The sequence below is a fragment of the Leptinotarsa decemlineata genome, unplaced genomic scaffold (genome assembly GCF_025532065.1).
Source record: "Leptinotarsa decemlineata unplaced genomic scaffold, Ldec_3_MD MMD2_tig00000035_RagTag_RagTag, whole genome shotgun sequence".
Taxonomy (NCBI): domain Eukaryota; kingdom Metazoa; phylum Arthropoda; class Insecta; order Coleoptera; family Chrysomelidae; genus Leptinotarsa; species Leptinotarsa decemlineata.
Window position 1 is genome coordinate 12,952,284 of NW_027412540.1, and position 20,794 is coordinate 12,973,077.

Sequence of the window (20,794 nt, forward strand, 5' to 3'; positions counted from 1 at the left end):
AAGAAAGGATCAATAATCCATTCGGATTGCTGGAAAGCATATGATTGCCTTTCTCGTGAAGACTATAACCACTTGAAAGTAAATCATTTAATAACTTTCAAGGACCCTGAAACTGGTGTACACACCAATGCAATTGAATCATCTTGGAGGCACACAAAGACGGTAACAGTTTCGAATGGTCGTAGAAAAGCACACATTCCTGGAATTCTTGCCCCCTTCATGTTTTATAAAAAATGTCCCCAACTCAATTTGAACAGAACAGAAGAATTTTTCGGATTGGCAGGAAAACTTTACGACGCCAAAAATTCCGCTAAAGAGTCGAATGACGCTCATGTTGCTGATGAAGAGGAATATTCGGATTCAGAAACCGGCTAATAATTTTTCTATTTTACAAAAATGGCCCTTTTCAGGGCCACCAATTTTTTTTCTAAAGAATGTGTATGGCAATGAGAATGATGATGAAAATTGTTCGTCAAACTTGCCCAAACGATGACGCAAGCTAATCGAGCAAATGTCTTCACTTCTTTTTCAATACCACTTTTGTAAATGTGAAATTGATGAATTTTAAATCATTGAAATAAGCCATAATTTTAATTATTCTTTGTATATTTGTGAGCAAATCACTTTTTTAATGGCTCTAAATTACTATTTTGTGTGTTCTGGCATATGTTGCAGGTCTAAAAGCAGTGAAATAGTGCAGATGAATTGCTTGTATTTGTGTATTTCCACCGACCACCGTTGAGCATTTTTTCAAAAAAAACTATCTTCCCGGCATTTCCGCAGAAAAATTTCACGATTTTTATCGTTTTTGGTGAGTTTTTAACCATCTGTCAAAATTTCATGAAAATCCTGAAGGTTACCATATTCGCTACCTTTTCCGCATTCAGGTTCTCTTGTGAACAGTCCTCGAACTGTCAAAGTCAAAATCAATCGCAGAGTTGAGCCTTGGAAACTTTTGCGTGAATTCAGTTTCAATAATCAGCATATTGTCTTTGTAATAAGCTATGTAACTATTTTGAACTGTCCTAGAATCGTTCGAACTGCTAACCCGAATACGCCTAGAATATCTTCGCTTTTTTTGAGTAGACCGTAAGAAGTAACAATACTACGATTTTTAGAATGAACGCGAAATAGATTCCAGAAGGAATTTGGAACTTTATTCGAATTTCATTCTGTTAAGCCAGAAATTCGGATCTTTTTTTTTGATATCATAATGTGGTAAAGTGTAAACTGTAATGCAAATAAATAAAAGAAAAAGGAATTTGGAAATAAGTTTTCAACATGAATGTTGTGAATCCTGTATATGACTTCATACAGAGAAATAGAGTTCTCTCACTAATCGAAAAAGCCCAAAACTCTGAGGCTCGAACCTTAGCTTTGGATGATTTTGATTTGAAGTGCTTTCCTGATGATTTGTTATTTTGTCATAGTTTATATTCTTTGAAACTTGGCCATAATTTCATAAAAGAATTACCAACCAGTATAACTCAGTTGAAAAATCTTCAACACCTGTCTCTAGAATATAATAATTTGAGTGAATTTCCTGAAGCCTTGAGGGGCATACCGCAACTGGTATCTCTCAACATTAGTCATAATCCCATCAAAGATTTAACCAAAGACATAAGATGTTTTTCATCTTTGGAAATATTATGGTGTAATAGCTGCTGTTTGACAAGATTTCCAAAAGAAATAGGAAACCTAACTAAACTGGACACATTAGGAGCAAGACATAACAGATTAAGTAAATTACCAGATGAGATTTGTTGTTTATTGAATTTAAGGTAGGTGGGTAGGTGAAAATTGGTCATGTTGAACTATTTCAGCAGTTATACAAGATCTGTCAGATCGGATGGACACTGTTGTTTTGAGTCTTACAAGTTAATGTTGAATAATATTTGTTATAAGTGAAAACTTGCATTTGTTCAAATGTTCCTATTGAATAATTCAACTTCCTACTAATTTTGTTACTTAATATTCGTGATCTAAAAATTGCTGTATGGATAATCCTTCGATTGACCTCTCATATAATTTTTCAGATGGCTGACTCTAGAAGATAATAAGTTGTGTACTCTTCCAAAAGAAGTTGATAATTTAAAATTGTTAAAGCATCTGAATTTAAATAATAACAATTTGAACTGTTTACCCCATAGAATATCCAGAATAAAGAATCTGAGGTACCTTCATTTACAAAATAACGAATTCTTTTCCTTACCAGAAAAAACAATATTTGCAATGCCTCATACTAAAATCAATTTACGGAACAATCCCTTACAACTTGAAGATAATAAGGTGAGAGAAATCTAGAGTATGTATTTATTTAGTAGGCAATAAATACCCAATTACTGTTCAAATAGATTATGTATTTTAATTTTTCCATATGTATGTTATGGATTAAATTTACCCTTGAAAAAGAGTGTAGATGTAATGCTGGGAATCATAATACTGAGAATTGAAATCTGATCTTATTTCATAGGTTTTTACCAATGTAATAATAACAGGATTGGAAAATGATATTTTGGATATGTTTGGACATGATTCAGATTCCAGCTCTGATGACTGGGATAACAGTTTGGATAGCTCAGACTTGAACTACTCGGCAACAGATTCGGAGAGTGATAATGAAAATGAAGAAGTTGTTTCGCATATACCAATTCTGTCCAAATTTCTGGTTACATGCTGAAAGTGTTTTTCTTTTTTTGTTTCAAAAAACATTACTGAATGTATACTCACACTGTTATTACCTTAAAGTATTATCTGGTTGAATAAATGGATTGAAATTATATCTGTTTAGTAATACAAATATGATATCATTTGTAGTTTTTGATAAAAAAAAACTGGTATGTGCTGAGCAAACGTTACTACTAAGAAAAGCAGCCATCCTTTATTTGTCTACCACTTTCGCCCGGTTGACGAGAGAAATCGATTTGAGATTTGATGCCAATTCACAATCACCTCATTTGGATATTCGTTTAATGACTGCAACCTTTGGATTCGTTCAAAGCCTCTATTTAGATAACCAGTATATTCGCTAAAAGGTGTAGAACTTTTGCAGAGGCATTGTACCAACCATATTTTCTGTTCTTTTTGTTTATCAAAATATCTGATACCTACTCCCTCTGAGTTGATAGGTGATACAAAAAAGGAGTTTAATGGAGTTATATTTCTCATAAGGGAAGTATGATCTTTCTGTGGCAAGATATTTCCCGATTTATCTTTGCCTGTGGAACAAAAATATGTATTGATTTCGTTAGCAAAGTGGTTTTTATTGCATCATTATTTTTATTATATAAACCCAACATTCCTTGCACAAGTTATAGGACTGAATTCAATAGAATCCCTCTATCGATTAATTCTAATTGAATGAGCTTAGAAAAAATTAAAGTAGTTGTAGAGCGACTTTTACAGCTTTCATCTTGTAACAGTGAACGTATAAATTCAATTTGTGAAAGTTCCTCTCGAAATAAAATTGTTTGTGAAAAGACGTTTATCGAAAAAGAACTTTTTTCTCTCAGTCGGGAGTAGGATCTACCTCAGGATTCCAACGACAAAAATAGCATTATTCCAGTCTGTATTCTGTAACATTTTTTGACAAGAAATATGTGAAGCGGCTCATAATTTGTATATTATTCGTTCGTTACATTTATTTATAGTTTCAAAATGAGAAAAAGTTGTTTCTTTCATACTTTAGATAACTGGTAAAGATATTTTATATAGGTATTTGTATATTTTTTTATAAATTTATTGATTTATGATAAATGATTTATTGATAAAATTCTAAATACGTTCCGTATGAAATGTGATTTTTTTTACAAAAAACAATTCTGATTATGAGCGTATTTTAATAAAATTTTATAGGTCGCCCATTTCGGTTTTGCCATTGAACTTCAAATTTTCCACAAAGTCAAAACTCGTAAAAAATAACGAGGAAATAGTAAAAAATTTACTACAAATCAAAATCTACCGCATTATAAATAATTCAAATTGATATACCTAATGTAGGTAACTGGTATTTCAGGATTACAATTATTTATAGTTGCCTAGACTAGAGTATTCTTATGAAATGACAGGGTAGCCAAACACTATTCATCGTTCAATGCAAAAGATACCGACAGCTATCTTGGTTTCGGACAGGTTGGAGCCTGACTCCCTTACCCTTTTGACTGATGTTTGTCAGAGGGACAAATGGGTCGGTTATATGACTTATGATGGGATGGCGACCTGAGTGTCCTGAGACATCAGTGCCGCCTTTCACGGTGTACCCCTACCTAGCTGGGATGGGATGGATGAAAAAATTGTTCATCTTTCAACGGAGGACATAGGGGCCTCATTCGGCAGAGTGTCGGGGCCTTCTATATCGGGAGGGGTCGTCTATAGTATAATCCATAGCTTCCCTGACTGATGAATGTAAAAGAACGAAGAAATAATTTGGTCTAAATACTTTGACCCCTCCCTAGGTAAAATATTTTGAGATCTACGCCATGCTTGATTCTTCATTGACTAAAGAGATTCAACGTACTTAGACATTTCATTCACAGAGGCGCTAAGCGCACACCAATGTTTACATTTTGAAACGAGTTCCATCTCTATCAACACGTGTACTAAGTTCGGTCATAAAGCCGGAATTACATCATTATGTTGTGGTGTGTTGTGATGCTCTTTGACGTGACGGCGAGTGTGTAGACTGTTCTGTCCGAGAATACCTAGCACAGAGAAGCGACATTAACGTCGGATCCTTTGATGTTCGGTGTCCTAACTCCGAACCGAAGATTTTGAGTGATAGACAACCTGGTTCACTGAGAAAAATGACCTCTCAGCGATATACACTAATAAAAATACATACTCTTACGTTCTAGTATAGTACGTGGGCTCACTGTGAAATATAAAATTATAGTGTGAATAAGGGCATCTTACTCCATTCAATGTTTATATTGCTAATTGAACAACTTTCGCAGTAGAGAATATTCAACTATGTGGCCAATTTATTATTATTTATGATGAATTGCCTTTTAAGAAATAAATTAAATTACTTTATTTTGTAAATCCAATTCATTAGATAGAAAATTAAAATAAAGTTACAATAATATAATAATGCTTATATTATATAATCATTTTATATCCTCTGAAATAAATAGGTAAGTCCACTAAGGATGATATGAATAGAAGTGACTTTTGTTATTTTATGTGATCTTAACTTGAACTTTTATTAACAACATCTATACAATCTGAGGGTTCTAATTAAGTAAGGTTTCAAATGAAAAAATAATGAAACAAGATATTTTACATAACCTCTTAATTTAAAAATGTGACAGAATCTTAAGTTTCCTTTTTACAGTTTTAACTTTGGTATTATTGATATTTCTATTATTAGTATCCATTTGTATGTTGTATTCACAATAATTATCTATTAGTATATTTGATACTATAAAAATTTTCGTTCTTATGAATAGCTTATATATATTTTTGGAAAATTTTCACAAGGATGAAGAAAATCTACATCCTTCATTAGGTTGAATAATATATTCGAAACTGCTCCCCAAGTAGAAATTTCTGTAAATCGATTGTTAAATAAACATTCCAGCTGATATATAAAATTATGAGTTCATCTGGTGGTGAGCGCAAATTTCCAAATATGTTTTTTTCCGTAGTATAAGCTTTAAAATAGCTTAACAGACGATTTACATCCAAAGTCCTGCACTTCGTGCTGAAAGAGTGACATACATAACATGTATGAACTTGAAGAGCTTTTTTTTAAAATGTATCCACAAACGTAACTGAATGAATTCTGAGTACAAACATCTTCATTTTTATAATCATAATCCGGAAGGGCAAGGGCTCGAGAAAAGTGATTCTCATCTGATATAAATATATCATTTACGTTTCTGGATTGTATACAGAATATTAAATCATCTAAATCATTCTTACAATTCATATGATTGGAATGAAAATAATTTTGGCAAAATAACTTCCGGAATGCCCTTTGAAATTGTATGGGGGTCGGATTAACATTATTTCCACATTGTTGTCTTACAGCACCAAAAAAATTTTCAAGACAATCTGAATTGAGTCGCCTCGTTTTTAAATATTTATAATTTAATTTGGAAAGCTTATCCCATATTTTAATTACACTATTCATGGAAATAATCCAGCATTTTCTAAATTTGATTCGATTTGTGACATTTTTGTCCTCTGAATTGAAAATTTCAAGATTTTTCAAAAACGCAGGAAGTAAGTTCATTGCCACGAATGCATTCATTCCACTGGCAACTGTACGGCTTAGAACTTGTGTTGCTAGACTCACTTTGATTTTTTCGAAATTGTTTGGATTTATATGTGATTTGGTAAGATTTGTTTGGATTTATATGTGATTTGGTAAGATTTGGTGCGAATCTATAAAATTGCCCTATCTTGCTCATAAAAAGAGCGCACAAAAGACCAAGATGTACTTTTGCCTTCAACATGAAATGAATGTTTTAAAAAATTGTTTCTAGTGTCTTTTATCAAATGACTTGGATCAAAAATATAAACAAGTTTTTTACCACCGAGCTCAAATTCAGATTCTTCTAAAGTGACCCCTAATAACTTTGACAATTCATAAAAGTTAGAGCCCATGTCACTCACGATGCCATCAACATGCAGACATATATTGGATAATTTAGAATTGCATTTATCCAAAATATCATGAGATTTTTTGCTGGTAGCTGTGATTCAATGAAAAAAAAAGCAATAGGTTGTTTCCAGGGAGAATAAAGTCCTCTAGCCATAATAATGAGAACATTTCTACACATGGAATTCCTCTTATTTGCCTCTCCAATATCTTCGAAACCAATTATTTCATCACATCCTGTATCAAAAAAAAGATTGGATTTTAAAGCCATCTCATCTATAGATATCACATATCGCTGTCCTGTTCGAGCATTGTTTTAATTTTAATTTCAAGTGTTTTGAATATTGCTGAATTTTCCAAGCCCGGCCTACATGATATTTTTTGGGTCATCCTTTGCAAATATCGTTTTGTTGGAAGAGTCAATAACTTTAAGATGCCTATAATTCCTAGAACTTGAAAAGTAGTTGATCAAAGCAAACTGCTTCGCTTCTGAAGAATATCTGCGAGATATAGGTTTCTTGTTCTTTTGTACAACATGCGATTTTATCACTTCCGGTAAAGGATTCTCAAGAAACGCATCACACCCTTTTAAAAACTGATAAACCGGTTGTCGCCTTAGATCCCTTTTTGATTTTCTCCCTCCGTAAAATTTTCAATATACTTCGCAATCTTCGTTTTCGTGGAGTATTGCTGCTTAATTTAAACTCAGTTTGAGAAAAAGCAGATGGCGAAAGTAGAGGTGGTGAAATTCTTTCTTCGCATTCCACATTTACACTGTAGGTTGAAACATTCTGCAAACCAACTTCTCGAGAAGTACTTGGACCTTGAACAAAAAAAAATGAATCTGCTAAATCTACTCAGAAAAATCGAATTTTTGGTCAGGAAAGAAACCTGAATAAGAGAGTGCTCATTACAAGGTGTAATTTACATAATATCTAAAAATATTAAATTCAAATGGTGTAACCACTTACTAAAATTAAAAATAAACTTACCACCTACGGTCAAAGAGAATGAAGGCATTTCATCATTTGCGTTTTTCACAAAAGAACACTTGTGGAACAATTGTGATATCTGAAAAAAGGATCAAGTCTCAATTTCCATAATAAATCTAAGTACCTACGTTACATTCTTGGCAGAATGATCACTTTTCTTTCAGGTACTTGAGATTGGTCTTTCCCGGTTTTTAAAATGGGTGGAAGTATTGTCGGTATTGCTTCAGGTAGTAATGTATTTGTCACAGTACCCTTTTATATGTACCTACTTTCAAATTGATGCTCACAAATTCTGTAGTTTTTGTGAAGTGAATCGATTTTTGTTAGTAAATCTTGCCTACTGCAAGCTTCCAACCAAACTTTTGCCCTGTAGGAAGAAATAATTTATCAGTTTTGAAGTTGTTCTTTTGTATTTTTCTTTTATAAACAGATCTATTGAATTTTAATTATTTGATTGAAAGTATATTCAAGATTCCCATTCATCGTCACATATTTCGAAAATCGAACTTTGAAAATAGTCAGTAATTTACTTTCAAAATATAGCAAATTTAATTATTTCTCATTACTATCAGTTTAGATATACATTTCCCAAACATATTTCCCAAGATGTATAAAAATATTTACCTTTCACAGTCTTGGGGAAATCTGAAAATACTCGTTCCTTCACCGGTTCTAGCTGAACAACCGCGGAAAACACAATAGTAACCAGGCATTTCGATTTTCACTTCTCATAAATACACACAAAATCTAGTTTTACGTTGATATTAGTTTAACTCGTTGAATTTCACTCGAAGATCGTCACTAGTGTCGATTCAAAAACACACAACTACTGTTTCTCTCACGATGGATTCTTCAAAACTAATTATCTCCTGAAAACTCTTGCTTAAATAGCATAATTTTAATGTGTACAGAGCTGTAGGTATTTTTTGTAACTAACTAACTACCTCATTATGTTTGCTCAGTGCTCACAGACTAATGGAGACAACCAAGCCCGAGAATGACGTGGAGACAACCAAGTCGACGCATTTGTTTACGAAAAAGGGACACAAAATGACCGTCTTTGTCGCTTTTCTGTGGTAGGTATTCTCGGGTTCTGTCGTGTCGGGGAGCGTTCTGATGTTATTTCGAGTCAATACAGTGGTGGCCTTTGGAGTAAACGCATGCGAGCATCTACAATGCTTTCCCCCGATTCGAATAGTGATATTGAAGAAAACCTTGCGTGTCTGCTAATGTAAAGTTTACTTAAAAAGAAAAGAGAAAATATTGAGTTCATCTAGTAAATGATCTGAGAGGTAGTCGAAGCCAATATCATTTACTAGGATGACAAAAAATCAATTTGAGTAGAGTATGGTAGAACAAGTTCAATAAGTTCGTCCGACATCTTGTGAACAAATAAATGCAAACGACTCTTCTCTAGCTAGTTAACGAGTCATATTAGAAACATACTAATGTGGAGTGTTCTGACGCGTCATAACCCCACCATTGTTCTGACGCCGATCGGTAATCGATCCGTCACGACAGATCGCGTCCCGACACACTGCACTTTAGTAATATAATTCTAAACATAGTAAATGTATGGATACGATATACTTGTGGCGCATCACCACACACCACGACACAATAATATAATTCCGGCTTTATTTCTCGCGTTGAGAGATTTTCACTAAATTAAACGAATCAGTAAAATCGCCCGGGTTTCTTTGCATCTTTGTTCAATGCAATTACAAGATCATGCGATGAATAATATCCTGTAAAATTATGGATTCAGCATAGCTTGAACCAAGACGCATGAAATATTCATGAATTACTTGGACCTTTTGCCCATGTGAAATATTTTGTCAATTGTCAAACTCTCAACTTTGTATATTCGACCTAACTCTTGTGGGACCTTATGGACCTTATGGTCCAAAAATCAAAGATTTGAATAAAATACAAGCATTCTTGCTCCATCATTTAACAACATGTGCACAAATTTGGGTTAATCTTTCTCACGTCGAGTTTTGAACAAAATAAAAGCGAAAATGACAAAACACCAGGGTTTCTATGCTTCTTTCCTTGAACAAAATGCAATCCATTCATTCTTTGAAAGACATTTGGAGGTATCAGTGATTCTCGCTGCTTTTCTGGGTTCTTAATCTCCCACAATCTCAAAAAACGAATCAAGCTCAACCAATAGAGAATATGCTGAAGTATATAAAGTTCACCCCGAAAAGTTACTGATTTATATAAACCAGTGAAGAGTCTAATTACTCAGTAAACTTGTATTCATGAATTTTACATACGAATAAAATATTCAATGGTAAAAAAATAAATTTATACAATAAGCTTTCTTCAGACGGTTTGTTTCTTTCCGTTCTCAAAACCCTAAAAATTATTTTCGGAAAAACACTTCTATCGGAAATGTACCTGCTTTTGATTATTTTTCAGAATTGAATAATTTGTGGAGTAATTCACGGAAAGAGTTACATTTTCTTCAACGTCTGTTGAAAGAAATATACCTACCTGTTTTCAATTGAGACGTTTTTCAAAAGTGTTTGTTTTTGTTTTGCGGAGGTAAAGGGTTCAACTACTTTTCGAAACGTAATGAAACATTTAAAGAAAGGAAATATATAAATTCCTTCTTTTCCAATTTATTATTCTGTTACTGAAAAATGGACTTTGCAGTGGTTTATAATACGCACTAACTTTTCGATGTGAACATATCAATGTACTCTTTATTACACGTCAGCAGATTCTCTATTGATTCAGCTTCATGCATTTTCTTGATTGCGGGAGGTTGAAACCCAGAAAAGTAGTGAGAAAGTTCTCAAATATATTTTTCATATACATGGAGCCTGTCACTTACTATTTCAGATGAATGTTTACTATGCACGCCCATGAATAGTATGCACGAAGTTCAATTAGGCCTAAAAATATTCATACAAATTAGCGTTCCATTTACTATTCAATGTCAGTGATGGACAAATAGTTAAATCCGTCGAACGGTGGACTCATCAGTGAATTTAAGAACTCTTTCAATAGACTATACATTTCGAATATTGTAATTTTTTCACTAAATTTTATATTAGTTTACCTGATCAAAAAGTGTGGAACTTTCCTTTACTTCATTTCAAGTTCACTCTGTTTGGTGAACACGATGGCGTCAACCCAAGTGTGACTACTTCAGAGTCTTATTACTCTGAGGTGAGTACCCTGATTGTTTACTTTTAGGAAAGTTCCTTACTTCAACCACAGATATGATAATGTGGACTGGGCATGAAGCCACTTTTGAATATATTCCACCTGCAGATCAGACGTCCTGGCCACTGCGTCACAACATCATATGACAAATCGAATCCCAAAATTTTCACATGGAAATATACAACATGAAAATATCGTAACGATGTATACGAGAGACATAAATTCCAAGATTTGAATCTTTTTATCTTTTTTTTAGGTGTTGGAATTAAAGTTCTCTCTTCAATGGCCCGTCTATATTTATTATTACGTCATTGATTTCAACAGAAATTTTTTGAATGCATTGTTTCAATCAATAAAAGCGCAATAACAGGAGTTTTCTGGCGTTTAATCGTATTCGAGAGTGTATTCAAAAACGATCCGTAGTGAGGTCATTAATTATAAGATTCGGCAAAATGAAATGATTCAATTTGTGTCAGATGTCAAATTCAATAATAAAAACAAACTTTTCGATTTTCTCCAACCTCAATTAGAATTGGGTTTGTGCATACAATAATTTCACAGCTGTATATTGTACATCCTCACAACGTATTTTATAAAAAGTTTTCAGCACTTTATAAACTATAACGATCAAAATAAAACAGAAACTGACGTAACGTAACGTCAAATTTCGTTTCAAAACCAACTTCACGCTAGAATTATCATGAATACGTTTCAAATCATAGTTGATGTGACGTTATCGTTTCAACGCCAGAAAGACTGTGCGTTCCACTAAGCGTTCACAACGCCTAAAATACTCATTCAGGCGTTCCACATGGCGACCGCGATCGTTGTGGTCGCGGTGAAGACGTCATTACTTATGCTCACGCCTAGCTCACGACGACCCATCTCAAGAGGTGGGTCGATGTGAGCGTTTTGAGAAAATGAGCACAATTTTTAAAACTAAAAGCAGCAAACATGGCGACAACAACAATATCGTTCTATTGTGCCGAACGAAATACTGTTGTGGATCTCAAACTTTCTCCTGCAGATGCTGAACGTGCGTTTAATAAAAAAAGGGTTTAATTTTATACTTGTGCGAATTATGGTTTATAATACTAAAATGGTTAATTTAAAAAAAATTAACCTATAAGAATCTGTTGTGGCCATTTTCCAAAGAGCTATCATCAATTGATGACGGGAAGGAATTGTAGGGCATCCGGAAACACGTCGGACTAAATCTTCTTGTATCAGCTCATGTAAATAATTTAATGTACATCTTGAAAGTCTAAAGAGATCAATAAAGAATTCCATGAGTAAAATTTTCAAAATCTATAGTGTATTAAGTGATAAAAAATAATTTACCTGAAATGACTTTTAAATTCTTCATCTGAATATCGAGTAATTACATTATCGTAATCAATAATACATGGTCTAAGTTTTCGTTTTTCACGATTATATTTTTGTAAAATTGTATTCCATTCTTCATCTGAGCTGGACGAACTAGTACTTTGTGGAGCATTATTTCGACGCACCAACAAATTTCCAACTGCCGCCGTAAAAGGCATTTTCATTATATACTAACATAAATTAGTTAAGTACTCTAAAATTAAAGTATATACATAACTTTTGTTTAATAAATCATGTTAACCAACAATTAATAGAACTTATTGATACCACTTACAGATTGTAACATAACCTCATCAACTTTTTGTTTTGTTTTTTTAAACGCGCCATGTGTATTATTTGAATAAACGCTCAAAACGCTCTAAAATCCATTCCACTTGAGTTAATGACGCCCAGAACCAAGTGGAACGGCAAAAACCGTGGTCGTTGTGAGTGCTTAGTGGAACGCACTGAGAGAATGTATATGAAACGCCTAACGTTTCTGTCTCAGAGTGATAATAAGACATAGAGTTGCCATGCCTGTAGGAACTATTTGAAAAGAATACATTTTCACCTGAAATGATGTATTTTATAAATATATAATATCCCTCCGGTTATCAACTAAACCAACCGCCACTGTTTTATGGTCCAACGTACTTTCCGTAAACAAACAAAGTTATGCTGCCTTCAATGTAAGGTTACTCTGAGGTTTCTGATGTACCAAAGTACCAATACGTAAATATTTTGAATGCAATGGTGGACTCATTGATGAATTCATTTAAGCACTCGTCTTCTTCTCTTCTGTGATGTAGTGTTGCCGGTTATTAACGTTTTAGTAAATGAGGGATTCGCAAAAACCATAGAGTTAAAAAAATTGAAAAAGAAACTACTTGACTACTCAAAAAAATGTTTGTTCATTAGTGTTTTAATTCCAATATTCAATATAATGAAAATATGTAACAAATGGGGTTGTTTTATCCAATCACCTGTGTGTTGATACTGTCCTGAAAGATATATCAACATTTTAAGAATATGTCAGTTCATTTTTTATTTTCAACAGGAAGAAGTTAAAGACAATGGCAATATCCCAAAATGAACCAGTTCCTATTCTGAGAGAATGGGCTCCTCTTACAGAATTACTCAACAAATTGCCATTAAAAATCCAGAATGGTATATTTTTTCAAGAAGTCAAACTTTCATGTGTGGATATTTTGCCAGAATACATAGCACTAGGCACAAATGTAGGAATTGTTTACTGGTATGATAGGAGAAAAAAGGATTTACAGAGGCTGCGGTGTGAAGTATGTTACTTTTTTATTCCAAAAAGTATTTTTCATTTCGACTACTAAAACACTGACCAATATTTTCATCTTCAGATTTTGAGCACATAAATGTCTTATATAAATTCAAAAGTGTGAACAACTTGCTTGCATATCCATTTGAGCCTATGTTCTGTAACATAACACAGAGTATGTTTGGCTCATTGCTGGGAGAAATGGTAATCTCCAGAAGTTTTGGCCATATCAATTATTCCGTAACATAACCCAACCAGGTTACAATACAAAGCTACACTCAACAAGCAAATATATCCTATGATGCAATGACAAAACATTGACAAATGTGGTTTGGCTTGTAACCATTACTTTTGTCAAAGTTGTTATGGATAACATACAGCTGTGCTCTGTCTGTACTGGCGGTAACTTATTCAGTGTTACCGGTCATTTGCTACAAATGGATAGGCGTCTATAGAAAGAAGTCTTTAGGTATATTCTTTCATGTAATGAAGGTGCTTTCCATTAGTGACTATCATAGTCAATCAATGTTGAGTGAAGTTCCTCATGTTCAGTGATTGTGCTTTCCTTTTGTCCAATCCGTTAGTAATAGACTATTGTTACATATGAAAAGTTTCCATCGCTTTGAAAAGCAGATTGAAACTGATTTCATCTTTTTTAAATGTTCGATAAGTATATTGAAGAGAGACTAATGTATTTTCAATCTGTTTTTCTAGCAGATCAAATCTGAAGAGATAAATATTGTAGTCCATGAGAATCAGTTTCATTTAATTTTATAGCACAACATTCCAATAACTGCCTTGAAAATATTATCAACAGTGGATTATATGGTGGCTTGTGGCAACAAGTCAGGAAATATCAGTATATTCCAAATTCCTAAATCTCATTCTGAATCTATACCAGAAAGTCTGAGACCTAAAAACAAACAAGTTGAAAGGTATACTGTGATGGAACTTCACAAAGCCCCTATTAGTGCCATAGAGTGGTCAAAAAATGGTATGAACCTTTTTTCTGGGGATAAAAATGGGTGTATAGTTTCAACAGAAATAGATTTTTACATGGTAAGAAGCTGTCATCTATACTGACTGTTCTTCATGCTTGGCATTTTTTCAGCATATCTGCAAATCTATCGAAATTTTGAATGAAAGTTACGAAGTTGTTCAGCTAAGCTACAAGAAACAACAACTTCTGGTTTCCACAACTTATCGAAGCATAATTTGCAAAAAATTTGAAAAATGGAAGGTTTGTCAAGTGGGAAAAAAGGACAGAAAAGTGTATGTAAATTATCAGAAAACTAAGATTTGAAAAAATATTCCATAGTCATTCTGTTCTTTCAGAAAAAAAAACAGAATGATTTTGTACATTTGTTCGTCAGAATCATGCTGTGAAACAGGCGCATTTCAAAGTTGAACTCATCAGATTCAAATAATCATTTTGATATTTATACATTTTAAGTTCAGAATACTTTGAAAATTGATAATTGCGATGAAGATTAAAATTATTGACAACTAAATACATTGAAATTATTGTTTGTCTTTCAGGCTTGGTAGTTTTGGTGGTATAATTTTTCAAGACAGCTGCAAACCATTAGATACATTTCTTTATTGTACAAGACCAGGACTAAGAATGTGGATATCTGATATTGAAGGAAATGTTGAGAAAACTTTACTTTTCAAAGTAAGTACGATTTTTTTTTCCACCCATTAATTTGCAGTACAATTGATTTACAGGAACTTCTTACAAAAGAATGCCCTGAAGTGCCATTATTAAATCCTCTCTCAAAAAATTTACGTTCTCTAAAGCCACAAAGGGATGCCGCTTTTGGAATTTTATTACCTTTCAATGAGAGGTTGCTTTTAACTTATAATAACGATGTTGTGTACATACTAGATCCCCAAGAAATGACGATTTTATCTACAATATCTCAACTTAGGAGGTTAAATTCCATGAATTAGCAATAATTTATGATTTCATAAACTATATTTTTAGCGTTTTAACTGTAGCTACCCATAAAGATGAAATATTCATTCTGGAAGAAGATCACAGTTTGATAAGGATTTCCTATAGACCTGAGTCTTTCAATGGTGAGTTTCAAATTTAATGTCTGATACCTACACTAAGCCTTTATCTTATTGTAACTAAACACAATGTTAGATTTGTTTGAATGTGGTTGACAATGTTTCATGGTGAATTTTATTAATTCGGGTTTTCATTGTCTAATATGATTCTACTATGATTCAAAATTTATGAAAGAACAAATAAAATTAGAATGAATAGCTAAAATTATATTAAACAATAAAACATGAAATGAAAATACAATAAAACGAATAAAATAATCAAGATACAAAATGAAAATGACCACAGAGTAAAAAAGAACTGACAATTTAAAAATAATAAAAATAAGCAAAAAATAAATTATAAAAAGATTCCAAATCAAGTTACTTCACGACGTTTCAATGTTGGTATCCACAATCGTCTTCGGGTGATGACTGGACTACTCCTCTGGCAGATGCCTATTTACAGGTCATTCGAGCGCTTTCTTCTATCCCCTCTTTTCTCTTTGTTTTCACCGTTCTAGCGGGAGTTGACCGTTATTCACTTGATCATATGTTTCCATATGTTGCGTGTCTCTACGCTAGCTTGGCTGCATACATCGTTGGACAAAATATATGCAGCTTCTTCGAACTTCCTCTTGAACCAGTGTTCCTCCTTGTGGATGGTCTCAGCATGGGACCACTTTATGTTATGTTGCTCTGCTATTTCCGATTTGCTGGTTTCTCCTCGCTGTTTTCTTCCTGTGCTCGGTAATGCGAATTTTCAATGGTTCCTTAGTTTCACCGTTATAGGATTTGTCGCACCTACAGGGTATTCTGTAAATGCAATTTTTGGAATCGCAGTCCTCGTTTGGTCACCAGGTTTTCGTGAGGTTACTACGGATGATGTTTCCGGATCTGAAGCAGGTTTCTGCTGGCCGTGCTTGAAAATCTCTTGCCTTTCCGGCCTCACTCCTTTATCAATCAATTCTTGTACGATTTTCCTTTTGCGCTATGGTGATATCTTGCCTCGTCATGAAGGTGGGATCAGCCTCGGAAGCTGTTAATGACCATACCATACCACGGTCCGGTTATTCCTTACATCTTCTGTCCCTAGACAAGGATCCTTTCAAGTTGCTACCCTCTGCTTCAGAGGAAATTCGAAGCAGCGGGAGGTAGGGGAGTAGAAAGTTCTTCTCCTGGTCAAGAACTTACGGCCATATACTAAGGAGTGATAATGATTCCACCGCTTTAATCAATGTAATGAGCTCTTCCTAGTGACGCAATACTGACGGAAGTAGCTTATGACGATTTCTCCTTCTTATACATTTGTATCGAGTATAAACAAGCAAGGACTGGGGCACTGGTTAAATATCTCTACAAGGCAGTAAATATACTTGTTGGCAGTCTGGTGACCAAACGAAGGGAGTTCTCCTCACAATGAAGCTATGCAGCAGTCTGGAAATTTTTCAAAAGTTTTTCACAAAACGCCGGTTATAGCTACAGAGTCCAAGGAAACTTCTTACGTCCTGCTTGCTCTTCGGTATTGGCCATTCTTGCACTGCTTTGATTTTCTGGATCTGTCCCAAATCCTTTTGAAGGCACAATGTTTTCTAAGAAATTCACCTTTTCCTGAAGAGGCAACACTTCTTGGAATTGATCTACAAATGAGAATTCCGCAGCTTCATGAAAACACTCCTCAAGTTTGATAGATGTTCGGTACATTTTTTTAAGGTCACTATACTGTCCTCAGGGACCAGGTAGTTTTCCAGGTAAGAACCAACTTTATCGAGCGTTCAAATGTTGTGGGTACATTACATAATCCATTGCCGGTGGAAAAAGGCAGTCTTCTCTTTATTCTCGGGGCACCTGCCAAGATGTTCAAGGTGTCATCTATTCTGGGGAGAGGGTAACTATCCATCCAGCCAGTCTTCAAGTATGCCCACTTAATATATATGAAGTTTCTTTCTCAACTTATGAAATTCAGTGTTTTTTGCCTAAAATTTCGTGAACACGTAATGAAGTGTGAGCAGGTGAATTATCGTGGTGCAAAAGCCATGAACTGTTTTTTCACAAATCTAGGATTACTTTACGCAAACGGCGTTGAACTTGTAGATAGTACTCGTCGTTTAATCTCCTGGCAAAAATTCATAATGCGCTATGCCAATGAAATCCAAGAACACAGTGAGCATAACCTTCACATTTGACAGTACTCGTCGAGGCATTTTTGATTTTGGCAGAAAAACCACCTGGACGATTGAACCTTAGTTTTGACATCATAACCAAAAACCCATGTTTAGTCACCTGTTTCAGTAAATATGCATCGTCGTTAACCTCATTTTGCTGCCACGCATTTCATACCCAAAACATTCGAAAAAAATCATGGCATGGGACAGTCAATACGCCAACATAATCAGCGACATCTCTGATTGTGTTTCCACGTTTTTATCGGTTGTTGATCGTCCGGGGCTTTCGTCATCTTCAACGTCTTAACGGCCATCTTGGAAACGCTTATATCACTCGTAAACGCTTATATCACTCGTAAACTCTTGTTTTATTCATAGCAGATTCGCCATAAGCCTTTGTTAACATTTCATAACTTTGCTATACTTCATTTCTTTTTTTACGCAAAATTCTTCTTTAATCCATTTTTGTAACGAAAATCGCCGAGCTCTTAAGACACATCTAACCTAGCTGCTACCACAGACAGTAAACAATGAATACAAAATACAGCTGTAAATTTTATCGTACTTCCGGGACATGTATAACATGAAGAAAAAAAAAAAACAAACGGACTCTCAAAATTGGAGAAATTTAAAAATGTTCTCGTTATTTTCAGTATACTTACTTCATAATTACAGAATGTCATTTGAGATAAATTTGAAATAATTTAACGATAATCGGCAAAGAAAAACGTTAAAGTTGAGATATAAACCTGTGAGGCAATAAAAGGCAAAATGCTAACTACCAACTAATTTTTGTTGAAAATATTGAAAAACAATTTAATAGCACAGAATATTGTATTTTTTTTTTCAGAGAACTTTATATCCTTTGAAAACAAATCATACCTTCCTCTAAGTTCTTCTATAAAAGAGCTGACAACAAAATTACAATCTACCAGTATTATCTCTGCCATACCTCCAGTTATGGAACCTAGCTTTTGCAGTGACGTTAATATTCATATGGATGAAGTAATGGTGGTGAATGCAGAAGAGGCTAGAGAATCTCCAGTAAAACTTCAAAGCAATGATCCAGACACTAAGAAAAGGTTTGATGAAATCGGAAAGCAAGAATTCGAAGAAGAAATCCTATTCAAAAAAAGTAAGAAACGAAAGAAACGATCTAATATGACTTTTAGCAGCAGTAGTTTGAGTTCAAATAGTTCTGAGGAGAAAGCTACAAGTTTCACAAGACCTACCATAATGAATTTAAGTGCAGTAGGAGCTTTACCTGATATGAGGAGTCCGGAGTCAATTAAGTATGACATTGAATATAAAGAGAAAATTTTAGCTGACGTTTTGAATCTAGATAGAGTGATCATCGGTAAAAGTGATATTAACAAAGATAAACTAGATTGTGATAAAACTAAAAAGAATAATGAAAGTAATTTTGAAAAGAAAAGTATTAGTGAGAATGTCTCTAATCAAGAATTCCAAAATGAAACAAGTTCGTTAAGTGTTGACAAAAAACCAAAGGAGAAAATACTTCTAGAAACAAAGAAAAAATGTGGGGCAACAATTGAGCATTCCAGTAATGTATCTTTCACAAAATTAAAGGAAGATCTAACTTACAAAAAACCTAATGATGATGTCAAAAACAAAAATCAAGGTGATAAAACCCCAGAAAATAGAAGCACAAAGGATGACCAAACTGTAAAAGGGGCTGAATTTGTTGTAAAATCTCATACAGAGCCAAAGACATCTAATGATACGCCAGGTATGTCAGAGTTGAAGAAGCTATACATCTAAATTGAATTTAATTCGATTTTCATCGTAATAACCATTTTCATTTGAATTTGCTTCCTCCGATGCTGGTCTTTAATGAAGGCATTACATTAATATTGATTCTTTCAGAATGTATGAGTATTCCAAACGAGTGGAGATTGTCCGACATTCAAGTGAGAGAAAGAACAATCAGTGTCTTGTCTGATAATTCCCTAAGTGACTGGGAAATAGTTTAAAAAATGTTTATATCTCCATTTTGTTTGCTAGTCACAAATGTGTTAGTTATGTTGATATTATTTTATTGCCAGCTTTTGAAATGGTATGTACTTGTTGCACAAATAAATGGATTTCATTACTTTTTTAAATGTTCAATATATATCTGATTTTCTTGCTTACACTTTTTTCCCTTTTCCATCTAATCTTAATTTTTTTTGATGGATTCAATTCAAATTTTGAAAATAATAACAAAAAAAATAAACAATAGATGAAAAATAATGAGCCAAAATTATAATCAGGCATATGTTTCAAAAGTCAAGCATATTTTCTAATGATGCATAGGAGTAAATCAGGTGAAATATGAAAATAGTAGTATGTCAATGATTATAAGAGAAAGAACATATTTATATTGTTATCGGTCCCAGTTTTTTTTTGTTTCAAATTGTCAAATAAATTCTACTGCCGTGTAAATTTCGAGAGATCTGTGGCAAAATCAATTTTGGTAAAATTTCATATTAGCTGCACCACAGGTTTTGAAAAAATGTTTGTGTGTACTCACGTATTTTAACGTGTAGATTACGAATCCGAGAGTTATACACCCCTCCAAAATTCAAATTGCCACTGTTTGGCTTTCTTTTTGCACAATACAAACAATAGAATCACAAGTATTTAATCACATCACACATTAATAGGTAAGACCTCGTTAGTCCTTAGCTCGCACAAGTTTCGACTTCTGAGGATTGTTGTTCGTAGTGGTGCGACAGCTGGTTAACGGAAAAACAGGTCTTATTTCACCTTCTTGGACAATTTTTAGTTTAAAATCAACATTTTTTATAAAAAACTTTATTATTGACAAAACTGTTTTTTCAATATCACTAGTATATAACCTTACAATGTAAATATCACCAGAAAAGGATCCATTGTTAAATCAAGTTTTTTATAGGAAGATTATTAAACCTAGTGTCAAAAGAAGGTGAAATAAGATATGAAGGCTATGTGGTGGATAAATATTTGTGATTTTATAGTTTTGGAACTTTGGAAGGCAGTAACTCTGAAAATAAGGGAGAGCACCGATTTTTTTTCGATTCATAATCGATATGTCAAAATATGTAGGAACATATTTTTTTAAAGGGAGGGTTTAGGATATCTGAATTGTTGCCTCAAATTTTAT

The 20,794-nt window shown here is 33.7% G+C and overlaps 2 protein-coding genes across 4 annotated transcripts; both read left to right on the forward strand.

The window, feature by feature from the left end:
* The first annotated feature begins 897 nt into the window (after nt 1-897).
* LOC111510548 (uncharacterized) lies at nt 898-2,780 on the forward strand. The gene is made up of 3 exons (XM_023166471.2): nt 898-1,781; nt 2,037-2,289; nt 2,474-2,780. The coding sequence occupies exons 1-3, from the start codon at nt 1,282-1,284 to the stop codon at nt 2,678-2,680; spliced, it is 960 nt and encodes a 319-aa protein (XP_023022239.2). The 5' UTR covers nt 898-1,281; the 3' UTR covers nt 2,681-2,780.
* A 10,021-nt stretch (nt 2,781-12,801) lies between these two features.
* LOC111510557 (WD repeat-containing protein CG11141) lies at nt 12,802-19,802 on the forward strand. Of its 3 annotated transcripts, none has more exons than XM_074171921.1 (9): nt 12,802-12,830; nt 13,199-13,439; nt 14,210-14,491; nt 14,544-14,704; nt 14,972-15,107; nt 15,161-15,366; nt 15,420-15,514; nt 18,500-19,399; nt 19,537-19,802. In XM_074171921.1, exons 1-9 carry the CDS (start codon nt 12,817-12,819, stop codon nt 19,641-19,643), a joined length of 2,142 nt encoding a protein of 713 aa, XP_074028022.1. In that variant the 5' UTR covers nt 12,802-12,816; the 3' UTR covers nt 19,644-19,802. The 3 variants fall into 3 exon arrangements, with proteins under 3 accessions (XP_074028022.1, XP_023022255.2, XP_023022247.2); XM_023166487.2 differs by lacking the exon at nt 12,802-12,830 and adding an exon at nt 12,839-12,873; XM_023166479.2 differs by lacking the exon at nt 12,802-12,830 and adding an exon at nt 12,893-13,046.
* The last annotated feature ends 992 nt before the right edge of the window (nt 19,803-20,794 follow it).

Coding starts and splice junctions, on each gene's coding strand:
- LOC111510557 (XM_023166487.2), top strand. CDS start 12,854: ATGTACCAAAGTACCAATAC. Junction 14,492..14,543: donor CAGAAATAGATTTTTACATG/GTAAGAAGCTGT, acceptor GCATTTTTTCAG/CATATCTGCAAATCTATCGA. Junction 15,108..15,160: donor AGAAAACTTTACTTTTCAAA/GTAAGTACGATT, acceptor ATTGATTTACAG/GAACTTCTTACAAAAGAATG.
- LOC111510548 (XM_023166471.2), top strand. CDS start 1,282: ATGAATGTTGTGAATCCTGTATATGACTTCATACAGAGAAATAGAGTT. Junction 1,782..2,036: donor TGTTGTTTATTGAATTTAAG/GTAGGTGGGTAG, acceptor ATAATTTTTCAG/ATGGCTGACTCTAGAAGATA. Junction 2,290..2,473: donor TACAACTTGAAGATAATAAG/GTGAGAGAAATC, acceptor CTTATTTCATAG/GTTTTTACCAATGTAATAAT.